The sequence below is a fragment of the Montipora foliosa genome, chromosome 12, assembly GCF_036669935.1.
Source record: "Montipora foliosa isolate CH-2021 chromosome 12, ASM3666993v2, whole genome shotgun sequence".
NCBI lineage: Eukaryota > Metazoa > Cnidaria > Anthozoa > Scleractinia > Acroporidae > Montipora > Montipora foliosa.
The window spans coordinates 36,670,417-36,682,916 of record NC_090880.1 but is presented as its reverse complement, the minus strand read 5'-3'; the positions used below and the strand labels follow the sequence as shown (position 1 = coordinate 36,682,916).

Below are 12,500 nucleotides of genomic sequence, written 5' to 3'. Positions count from 1 at the left end.
TATTCTTATTCCGGAATAGGGTCAATCGAACGCACCCTTAATTAAACTAGCTGGTTTTGATGTGCCAACGATGTTCAAAGCCGGTTGGCAATGTTGAGGGAAAATTTGATTGAGGAGCAATCATCGCTTATCGGCCAGCGGTAATACGCTGTACCTTTGCGAGCACCCAGCTTTCATCTGTGTGTCAGTCGTCTTCTCGATTGAGGCGCAGCGGAGTGACTCCACAACAAATTTGACCACTGTGATGACGAATATCGTTGTCGATAAGAGTGCAGACAACGCTGAACCACTTTCGATATGTTTTTTTACCACAATACTCAACGCCAAAGAAAGTTTTTATTTCACAGCGTGACGAAAATCATGACTCAAAGAAAGGGCAAGCGTTGTCCCAAAATGGGCGTTCCTAATTGGCTATTACACTGCGTGACAAAATGTCGCCAGCATGAGGCGTACAGCGTTGCCTAGACTCATTGACAACAGCAAATTAGCCAATCAGATTGCGAGGTTACAAAAAAGTTCATAATGCATGAAAACAAATTCGTGGGTTAACAGAATCAAATGCTGTTGAAATGAAGACATTCAGTTGTTTTCAATCCAAATTGGATCTCCTACCAGAGTTTGATGCAGATAAGTAACATTTTGTTCTAATAACTTCATCTTTGCAAGAAACTCTGTGTTCGCAGATGATCTCGCCTCTTGAGTCCGAGTTGATGTTGAGCCTGCACAAAAAAAAAGAGGTTTTAATCAGTTAATAAAGTTAACAAAATCAACTGAGATTTTACATCACCGATAAGTCGAGATTGCAAGGCAGATCAGAGTACCGTCTTTACGATCAAGACAGTTCAAAAAATTCCTTCCGCTCCCCAAGTCAGTCAAACAATATGGGTGTTTTCCAAACACCAGGCTCAACGCGATTTCCTTCAGATATGTCCAGAAATGCAGGTAATAAACCATATTCGTATTCTCAATATTGGACTGGAACTAGCTTGCAATGGAGGCTAATGCGAAGGAATATATTAAAATGTATTTGCATTTCAAAAGATTCCCCCGCATTAGCCTCCATTGCAAGCTAGTTCCAGTCCAATACTGAGAATACGAGTACGGTCTAGGAGATGCATGACGATTTCACTAAGCGTCACAAAGTGATCTCTTGCTCTTCTCCCTACCTTCAACATCACCCGTATCTGGTAATGCAGACAATTACGCCAACAACGTGTCCTCACTATACTCCAGCCCTTTAATTAATTAAGTAGCTGCATATAGGAGTTTTTAACTTTGGATCTGAAAAGTCACGCGTGGGAGGGACACTTTCACCAGTTTTCTCTGGTGTAACCCTAATCACTGGACACCTTCTTCAACAGCAAGCTCCTTCCTCTTCCCACATCGCTCTGATAATAAAGGTGTTTGTAAGGGTTCAACTGACAATGCCAGGAGCCCATGACTAGGAGCCTATAGCTCCAATACTAGGTCTATGTAACGGCATTTTCACAGATCAAGCTATTTTTAGACGAGTTCTCAAATACGATTTGGCTTGCACGAGTGCCAATCCTCATTCCCATGTGGATTAATTTCTCATGCAAGACTTGTGATTGGCTGGAAAGGTCCGGTTTCGCGGGAAAATCAAACTATAAATAACTTCGTCTGTAAAAACGCCGTTTCATAGATGCAATGAAGTTGTAAGCTCCTAGTCATGGGCTCCTGCCAATGCCTAAAACCTTCAGTACATGCAACACAGGGGCTGCGGAGTACGTTGAAAGTCGGGGGGGGGAAGGGGGCTAGGTTTTGGTGTAGATTACGGAAGTGTGGGGGGAGGAGGGAGTTGTTTACGAGAAAAAAACACAACACCGTAGGAAAAAAGTGGGCTATAGCGCTCCCGGCGCCTCCCTCTCCCCGTCACCGGCAACACACAATCATACAGTACAATATGTTTATTTGGGTACGGTAAAAATCATCTCGCCAATGCAAATTACAGTCCACTTAAATATTCTTAAAATTTCAAAAGATGCTTGCCTTCAAAATGTATTAACTAACGTTTAGCCTTCGAGAGAGACCATTCAGTCATATTGTAAGGTGGGGAATGTTAGACAGACATAAAACAGGTAGATAAACATGTCTAGGTAGACTTAAAAAAGCATCTAAGCTGTATTCTGAAGCAACAAATATTTGATCAAAAATTTGATGGAGGAAACTCGCAAAATGTTCAAACCTCATCAAGAAGAATTTTTTTTTCTGAATTGTTATGGTCCTTAAAGTTGTAATGTTAGCAGTCCTTCATTAGATAGCGGAAAAAATGCGAAATACTTGCTGTGTTGACCACAAGAACATTTAAAACAGTTTCTCGCGCTGCGAGTCACCAAGGAAAGGTAAATTACTTGAATAAAGGGATCATGTTGTTTGGGCCTTCTTTAATTATTCGGGTTATCGCGGTTTCGTTGCGTAATGCAGCTACGTAGTTTCCTGTTTCCCTCCTGTATTGGCCGTTATTTATCAAGGAGGGTGTATGAAGGAGAAGAGATGGTTGGACGTTCTGCTTATCACGTTCGTACCAGGGTCGTGATATAACGTGCATGTGTAACTGATGATAAGAAAATTTATTGCTGACATTGGAGGGATCTTCAGTTCCTTTCTTTGGGTGTTCAGTTTGCAGCTCACGATACTTCGTGGCCCAAACATAGAGTGCTAGCTGGGTTGGCATGAAGACAATTTGTTCAAATCCAGCTTTTTTCAATGGTCCAGAATTCAATCACTTCAAGCTTTCAAAATACCCCTTGTTATGTCCAGCACTGTAAGCTTCAATCCTTATTTAATATTTTCTTGGATTAGGATCATGCATTGCTATTTTTCCGGAACACAAAATAAGAATAAACACACTTTCACAACATATTGGCCACACTCGCTCAATTCCGGACTCTTATTTCAAGTTGCCATTTCTCGTTACACTATTCAAGAGGCGTGTTAAAGAAGATTGATCGAGCGGTTTGCTTGGTTCTTCACATACCGGCGACGAAGACGGTTTCGATGGGTGTTTGTGAGGGTCTCCAAATTTGAATATGAATAGTACATTAACATTGCTCTCCGCTAAGGACATTGATTAGTATGCTTTTTTTGCTGTATCATTTTCCTAAGTGTCTAGCAAAAACGGCAATATTGGACGATCAAGAAATGTCGTGAATTGAAACTTGTACCTCCAAATTCATGACGATGAGGAAATCTATGACTCGGAACACGACATATTTAACCGTTCCCCCCGATCCTCTCCAGCCGTGGAGCTGTGTCTCAAGTTCAGTTGTGAAAGACCATCTTGAAATGAACAATCAAATTAAAAAATCTAAGGCTATTGGTCAATATCTCCATATTGTTTGCTACAGGTGGACTATAGAATGAACTAGATTGATCTGTTGGTTTAACAGTGAGGCAAATCTTTTCAATTTCTTCTCTAGTTATTCATGAAAATATATTACATATTTCTCACCTGTTCCATTATATAATATTGATCCTCCACGGCTATGCTGCTGGCCCAAACAGATGAATTGTAGCTCAAAGAAACCTCATTTAAGTGACACTGCTTTTACACGTACGAATCGATTGGTTCGTCATTTGAGGTGAGATGAGCTGAATAATAACCAAGCTAATCTCTCAGTTATCGGCCTAGAGGTGTGTTTCGACATGTACACAAAAAAGTAAAGCCGTTAATTTAGAAACAAGTGTTTCACTATCGCGTAGCGATCTGAGTTCAGACTGAGTGTAATATTCCACCATGGACATTGACGTCTCCCGTGGCCGCAAAATTGTACAGCAGTACTTTTTGATAAGAATCAGAAGTAAGTGCATGGAATCCACTATATACTGCACTTGACGCAGACAACCGACCTCACAAGAATCCCTAGAGCTAACATGTGTTAAAAGGTAATGTCACATGCAAATCTCAGAAGATAAATGAGTAAGCTGCTAAAGAGATCTACTTCTCTTCTGTTATCGATGTTAACAAGGGTGATCAACGCGTCTTGTTTACTTCAATTGACACTCTTTTATATCGTAAACCTGTATCTCAGTCGCTACCCCTCATGCACTTCTGACGAAGTATTGGCAAATCGTTTTAATTCATTCTTTCTGGAGAAGATAAACACAATTCGTTCTAGTATAATTGGCAGCTCTGATGCTAACATCTCGTGTCCTCAGTTAGATGCGTCTTTTAGCAAGTGTGAATTGTTGTGATTTCAGCCCGTTACACAAGATCAGTGTCTAAAATGATCGAGTCTTCAACGATCAAGAGCTGTGATTTAGACCCTATTCGGCAGCCGTTATGTTGAAGGAATGCTGGCCGGTGATTCTTCCAGTCATTACCGATATTGTTAACCGTTCCTTAGATTGTGCTATCATGCCTGAGATGTTGAAAATTTGCGCTGATCTGTCCTCGTCTAAAGAAGGCAAATCTCGATGATGAAATTTTTAAGAACTTTAGGCCTGTGTCAAATCTGGCTTTTTTCTCAAAAGTAATCGAAAAGGCAGTCTCTTAGCTCATTGACCATGTTGATAGTAATGACCTCGGTGAAACGCTTCAGTCGACGTATAGGTCACTGCATAACACCGAAACGGCTCTTCTGAACGTTCAAGATGACATCCTAAACGCCATCGACCAACGCCGAACAGTTGCTCTGCTGCTGTTGGACTCCGTAGCGTTTGACACAGTTGACCATGAGTTATTGCTTCATAGACTTTGCGTTCACTTTGGTATTAGAGGCAAGGCCCTTGCTTGGTTTACCTCTTACCTTACTGGACGTTGCCAGTATGTTACTATCAGAGGCGTGGATTCTTCTTCTTGCAGCGTGATGTACGGTGTCCCTCAAGGCTCACTACTCGAGTAGCCTGCGAACGCAGTACTCGGGCCGCTTTTATACCTTCTGTATACTGCCCCATTAGGGGGCATTGTTCGGAAACATGGAATAATGTTCCATTTCTATGCCGACGATTCTCAAATTTATTTTTCATTTGCTTCCAATGCTCCTGAACTGGTTACTGCTTCAAGGTTAGAAGCAGGTGTTAAAGATGTCAGTGATTGGATGTCTTCTAACAAGTTAAAGCTGAACTCTGACAAGACCGAACTACTAATCATAGCATCACAATTTTGCCCCAAGCCCCAACTATCGTCGCTAAATGTCTGTGGTGATCAGATCAGCCCCTCTGTTTCGGTTAGAAATATCGGAGTGGTTTTGATTCTCATATGATATTTGAGCGTCAAGTGTCTAGCATATGTAAAGTGTCCTTTTTTTCATATCCGCAATATATCTCGTATACGAAAGTATTTGAGCGTGGAGAATACCAAGATTTTGGTCCATGCGTTTGTCACCTGTAGGTTGGATAATGGAAATATGCACTTCTGTACGGACCTAAATATTTCATTGCAAAACTTCAAGCTGTTCTGAACTGTGCTACCCGTTTGACTCTGTGCAAACAGAAATATGGCCATGCAACTCCTTTGTTGTTCCTACTATTGACATTTAAGGCGCTTAATGGGCTTGCGCCAATGTATATAACTGAACTACTGGATAGATATGTACCACTGCGTCCACTACGATCTTCATCTAGGGGTCTACTGAAGGTTCCTCGGTCCAATACTAAGTATGGCGACAGATCATTTTCCGTCTGTGCACCAACACTTTGGAATAGCCTACCTGATCATTTGAGACTTGCAACTGACCTCTGTTATTTTAAGCGTGACCTTAAGACTTACTTGTTTCGCGAGTCTTTTTATTAGCTTCATTTCCTTTGTGATGTTGGACCTGATTTTTAGTTTTCGTTTTAGGATAATATTTTAGTTGCTTTCTCTTTTAGTGGATCTTGTAAACTTGATGTGCAGCGCCTTAGAACTTTAGGAACATGTACGCTATAATATTAATATAACATATTAATTAATCGCCAAGTAACTGAAAGAATTCTTCGCGTTGCAGTCACTGAGCTGTTGCCCATCCGGAACATAACAGGAGAGAATATCAAATAAAGAAAGAAAAGAAAAGAACGTATACACTATATTTCATAACTCAAACGATTTCTTCAGTTGATTATTCACCAGTCTATTTTGTACGCGCAGGCACTTTGAGTTGTTTCAGTTCATATTTGCCAAGCTTCAAGATATATATAAGTACTAAACAAACAATTCAGGGCTTAAGGAAAGATGACACGGTGGTCGTTTCCCAAAATTCACACTGTCAACTAAGTTGCTTAATTATAATACGCAGTGCTTTCCTTATAGCAAACCGATCATGAGTCGGAATACTTACACCCAGTCTGAAGTAAGATCGCTACGCAATAGTGAAGCGGAAATGCTTCTTTTGCGATGTTCTGTTTGATCGGGCTGACCACTTCAGCTTTGGCTTAGCATTTTGTGTTAAACGGAACAAAGACTTGAGATTTGTGCTTTAATATTAAAGATTTGCTTTTCTTCCTCTGTTGCCTTTCGTCAGCCTTCACTTAATCTTACAAAATATCAGAAATTAAGATTAAAACTTATTTTGTGAGTGTTTGGTAGGCTTCAATCTTAAACAACTTTAATCCCTATTAAAATAAATCGTTTTGGGACGTATTATGAATTATAATATTGCATCGCCTTGATTACCTCAAGCAATTGGGTCATAGGTTTTGGTCTTTCAGGCCTGGCTTTCCTGAGTAACAGAATTGGAATTCAAATATGGGAGTCAAAGTGCGACTGTTATTTTCCGCCATAAACGATACTGAGCAATATGTAATGCAAGGGTTAACAGGCCGACCCAACAACGTTATTAAATATCAACCAAAATGATATTGATTGGTTGCCATATGTTTACATAATTTCAGTTGGATATGAAACGAGCATAATACAACGAAAACACGGGAACGCAAGAAAATTATTTTGAAAGCGGTCGGGTCATCATTTATTGCTAACCGTAGGTTAATATCATGAACTTCAAGTCATTTGGAACGCGGTTACTGGCAGCGATTTCTTTAATATTAGTGCTAAAGCTGATCATCAATGCTTCTTTTTTGTGTTTACAAAGATTTGTTCTTTTTATTAAGACCCAAATATTATAAAGCGCAAAAAACTAAGCCTTAAATCTTGAAGAAACAAACAAGGTGACTTTATAGTCGACGGACCTCCTTAATTAATTGTTAATAGATGTTGCGGGTAAGCTAAAGAGGTTAATTGCTTTAATAACCTCGAGGACAGGCTATGAGGCTGACTTTTTTCTTCTGTTCAAATGAGAAAGTCGTTGGAGGTAGTCGTTGGAGGAAGTCGTTGGAGAAAGTCGTTGGAGAAAGCCGTTGGAGGAAGTCGTTGGAGGAAGTCGTTGGCGAAAGTCGTTGGAGGAAGTCGTTGGAAGTGTCCAGTGAAGATTTACCGTATACGTGTGCTTCATAATGAAGTTGCGTGTTTTTGATTTGTGTTGGCGAGGATATATAAAACAATCAATGAAAAGAGTTAACGATAAAAAGCGATGAAAAATATTTGCAAGCGAGTATAGCGTGCCTAGAATAACTCTTCTCAAAAGGAATAAAGAACAAGTTTGTTAGTAAGTAACAATCCTCTCAAGAAACTGTTCACTTACGTCAGCAAAAGCCTGTGTGTTTCATGTTACGTTATTACTTCATTTTTGTTTTGGCCAAAATTTTAAAATGTAATAGAAAAACAGATTTTTTTTACGTTTGATTAGCCTGAGTTTCTAAACTTTTTTTCGCTGTAAAGTGAACCCTCCAGAACCAGAATTTCGGTTCAGAGATGTCCATGATAATCGACAAATCTTTCTGTAAAGGTCTTAAGTCAATCATAATGCTTGTTGTACATTGTTAATTTTGAGAACTTGGTTGCAGCATTAAGGTTAAAAATACATCTGGCCCCATTGCGCCTACATTGCACAGTTTTTTCGCCGAGATAAAAAAAATGGTGAAGTAGCCCTAGGAGGTTATATGCACATAGCATTCTTCTTTTTTTGTCAGACGATGAATGTGGTTGCCAATGGGGAGAAAAATATTTACGTTACCTTGTTTCTCCTTGCACACACACTGACTACCAACTTTCCCAAGTAGCATCATTATCGTCAAAGCCAATGATGTTACTGACACAAAGCAAATCAGTATCATCAGTATTACTACCATTCGGTTTGCACTCTTGCTCCTGAAATTTGTCTCAGCCACAGTTAAGTCAACATGGCTTTCATGAATGCTCGGCCTGTCACCGGTTACGTTCCATTTGTTCATCTGCGAAGGTCCATAGCTCTCTCTCTGGGCCGGTTCAAAGTTCTTGGAAACTTTATGACCCTTCCCCACCTGAGATGTGATAAGCGCCCCATTGCTTCTTTCATCGCCATCTTGACACCAGTTTTGAAAAACGGGGCTCACGACAAAAAAATTCAATTTTCCTGATGGCTGTTTGGGTCTCGGCTCGGGTCGAGGTGGTACCCGTGTTGCAGGCAGTCTAAAGGCCATTTACATTTGGCCTTGATCAACTATCGCGTGAACCGTGAAGAATGATCCAAAGTAGGAAAAAAACTAAAACGCCGCGCTCTCGTGACCGGATTTACGTCAATGTACGATGCCAAGCTTGCTGTTATAAAAATAGAACAAACGAAGGCAGCGCTGATAAAAACATCCAAAAGATTTGGCGGTCTTAGGGGCTTGGCAACTTTCATTTACATGCAAATGAGCACGTATCATAATTTACAGACCATTGTCAGAGACATCCGTCTCTGACAATATCCCATGATTAGGCAACTTTATGACAATTCTCTTCATTGTCGATGCTCATCCAAGAATGAGACTTCAAGATGCAGCCGGGATACTTCTACAGAGGAAACCGGCACAGAACAATATTCTGGGACCTAAAGCACGACTAAAATTTAAGACCCCGCGGCTGCCACGCAAGAGAATTTTGTGGGACCTTCGAAGCTGACAACTTGTGGCCGCCGTGTGTAAGAATTCCCTAGTCCCTAGCTCGTATTAAATCAGGAGTAGTGGCAAATCAATTATTAATTAAGGGGGGCTGACTGAGCGTAGATCAGCAATAGAGTTATGAGTTAGATTTGCTTATTGACATGATATTGTAAAGTTATCATCTACTGAGTATTTTTGAGCAAAGGCGATACCCTCGTGCCCCGTGGCAATATTCCTTACATTGCCCTCAAAAGCCGCCGCAAAAAAAAACTACTTCGCAGACTACCAACTTCCTCTCCTCCGAGTCTGAAATTGGCTGCTACATGACGGGGGTAGTTAAACGTCATACATTAAGCATAACAAGCCATCTCTAGTGCCCCAGTTGAGCAACACGGGGAAGGCTTTTGATAAAAAGGGTGACAAGTGCCAGACACGTGTTGACGTGATCAAAAAAGCAATTGCTTTCAAATAGTCCCTCTGTAAGGTTATACATATCATCTATATCACTGCATTCGATTTTCTTGAAGAACTTTCAAATTCTAACTGACTGCCACAGGGATATCAACAAGGACCTAGACGCGAATCAGTGACAAGCACATTGTTCATTGTACTTAGAGAGAATATCACAGCAAAGCACCACTGTTATATGACTGAAAATGGGGCAACGTACATGTTAAAAACACTGAGCAAATCATGGTGTTGAACTCACCTAATTTATCGTCAGAACACCTGCATTTGTAACTGATTTTCCCCAAGAACATTAAGAGATTTAGAACAATGGCAGCGATTGACAGCAGACACAAAAGAAACACCAGAGCCAGTAAGGCGCGGTATGACCCATTTCTTTGAACTTTTCCACTGCTGGAGTAGCTTCCATGTTCATTCTGTTGTTTCCATGAATCTTCATCCTTGGCGTACCCTTGGCCTATTTCTTCGCGAAAAATGATTTGCCTTTTTACTGGAAAGGCTACATTAGGCTTCATTTCTTCGTAAATACAATCTTCAAATGAAGGATTCATGATGATTTGTTTAGTCCCTGGAGTATTCATTTCGTTTTTGCACTCATATGTATTTTGTATGAAGGGACACCTCGTCTTGAGCAACGTGCCAAGTGTTCTGCTCCGGCTCGGTTCCTCCTCCGGTAATTGTAGATGACCATACACTCCTTAGGATTCTGCTGAGACACGTCTTTTGTTCTAAGAGTCTTAGCATTGTCGTCGAAACCGAAGAATGTACATAAATTATGTAAAACCTTAGGAACTGCCAAAATAAATCACAGAAAAATCATCTTTTACGCAAACCGCCGAAGCGTTCAAAAGTGGGGGGGTTGTCATTCTGACTATACGTCGGATAACATCTTGTTACATTCCGGTACGTTTAAAGTATTAATTTGCCTCACGTGTGAGTAGCCGTAGATAATTTTGCTTTGCCAAACGTGCGTTGCAATTGAGATAGCGTCAAACAATCATGGACAATATAGACAGTTTTTAAAACGTTAAGGTCTCTAAATTTCCATGATTCACATTTAATGGTCTAAGCCATACAAGTTTGCATAATATAGGTGGCGTGTTATAGATGCCACAGTTAAAATGTTGGTTGAAACAGCAGTAGTTATTTAACAATTTGTCAATAAGCGCACGTTTAATATGAAATGATGAATAGTGCCGCTGATGTGGATAAGGCCGATATGATATCCAACAAACGCTAAGGGAAAAGTTGGTTTATTCAACGCTCTTATAAATGTTTAGGATTTCAGATCCTTTAATTTAAAAGCCAACAGCATCAAGTAGCCAGCCAGTACTTATATTAAGCAGTTCGGCTATAGTTACTAACGCAGGTTTTGAATTGGATGTTTTCTCTGTTGGTTTTAAGCAGCTCAAGGACTCATTAAATTGGACAGTTAGTTAATAACAAGCCAGAAACCGTTTGAAACAAACGGGACCGATTACAAACAAAATAACAAAAGCCTATCATTATAAACCCAATACTTGATTGTATTGAAGTCATCAAATAGGCTACTTATTACAAACAGAGTGTATGTTTCCTCTCCTCTATCCCGAACCTGTTACACAGTTCTAAACTAATGCAGAACTAGCCAGGGGCATGTCATAAATATGATGAAGGAGATCTGAAATTCAACTTGATTACATACGAATATGTGAGTAACAACGATAAACAAACAAATTAAAACCAGGCATTATTGTTTCGTGATAATAGTGTCCAAACGAACCGAAACAAGAGTAATGTAAATGCTAGTGTTCAAAGGTCTGAACAAAAGAATCGAAAAAAACTCTTTTTTTTTTTTCAGTCTTCAAACCCTTTCATCCTTATTTTAGGTTTAGATGCTAATCCCTTAGGTTCCAACCAAATATTCCACTTGTTAAAGGCTTTCTTGGACAAATTTGCATGGGTTCTGGGTACAACTGTTATAAGGTGTTTTTATTGTTTCAATATCTCAATCAGGATCTTCTTATGTTCCGGAAAGAGGCACGAAGTGTACAACAACAACAACAACAAACCCGATAGTTAATGATCCCTCAAGATGCATTCGTTAGTTTCTTGTCCCATTACGATGAGTCTAGGTCACTTTGGTCAGCGTAAAATCACCTTTATTACACATCCTAAGATTTTCACAGCAGGAATTTAACAAATTTGTGAAAGAAACGATTAGTGACAATGTTCATATGTGGTAATAATAATAAGTGACGTAACAAATGCATGGGCGTTCCAAAGAAACCACTCGGCATCTTACTTCTTAGTTCACGATTACTTCTCGCTGTTTCCAAGTGATTTTATAGAATCTTTTGGTTGAGCTTAGTTAAAGCTATTTCCTTCACACTGCAACGTTTTTATTAATGACATTTTAGTTAATATTTTAACCCAATTAATTTTGACTGGGTTCCCTTATTTCGGATTATTTTATTGAACGCGGAGCCTTCAAAGTAACCTAAGAACAAGAGAGTAAAATAGGTCTCTTTTTTAACTGAATAAACGCTAAAGATCAACTTGTCATATAATCATGAGGCTCCTTCATCTAAATTCTGATTTCCGATATTCTACCTTAACACTCACCAGTCGATCCATTTGGTCATATTTGTGAATAGAAAGTTCGAATTCCGGATTTTATAAATGTGGATATCTTTTTTATCACTGATCCTAATAATTTGAGATTTAAGTATATCTTTCAGGATTGCATGAAGAATGAACTGAGAGCCATGGATATTGCTCGCTGGCTTTTCAACGCTAGGATAAGTCACTTAGAACGAATTGCTCTTGAACCGGAACCAGCTTAAAAATAATTTCGTCAATATCTTTGTAACCCAAAAGAACCAAAAAGACCAAAAACAACCAAAGATAAGATTCAAAACGTGCGCCGGTCCGCTTTGTTCTTAATTCGGAAGAAAGCTGAAAGTTACGACAGATGGATGCTGCTGGTCGAAACATCGTTGTAAATCCAACCTTCCAAAAATGCATTTACGAAGATGAGAAAAATCCCAGCTGAGAGTGCTGTGAAAAGACAAATCACTTACCCCGAAGAAATTGCCCTGAGACACACGAAAGACGATACATGGAAACGGAAGCACAACTACGGCAAAAAG

General features: G+C 39.7%; 1 protein-coding gene and 1 long non-coding RNA gene across 6 annotated transcripts in view; one reads left to right on the top strand and one right to left on the bottom strand.

Annotated features, from left to right (window-relative positions):
• LOC137978717 (collectin-12-like) overlaps positions 1-10,044 on the bottom strand; it is a 19,943-nt gene extending 9,899 nt beyond the window's left edge. The window contains exons 1-2 of one of the 5 annotated variants that reach the window (XM_068825746.1): positions 9,611-10,044; positions 613-719 (exon numbers count right to left, since the gene is read on the bottom strand). In XM_068825746.1, the coding sequence (XP_068681847.1) occupies positions 613-719; positions 9,611-9,950 (447 nt within the window). In that variant the 5' untranslated portion in view covers positions 9,951-10,044. Of the gene's footprint in view, positions 1-612; positions 720-2,206; positions 2,492-3,472; positions 5,652-8,012; positions 8,583-9,610 lie in introns of those variants that run through there. The other 4 variants (XM_068825743.1, XM_068825745.1, XM_068825747.1 and 1 more) reach the window with 4 other exon arrangements.
• A 155-nt stretch (positions 10,045-10,199) lies between these two features.
• The window catches only part of LOC137978718 (uncharacterized), an 8,305-nt gene continuing 6,004 nt past the window's right edge, over positions 10,200-12,500 (top strand). The window contains exon 1 of the long non-coding RNA XR_011118215.1: positions 10,200-10,272. This is a non-coding gene — a long non-coding RNA (uncharacterized lncRNA). The remainder of the gene's footprint in view (positions 10,273-12,500) is intronic.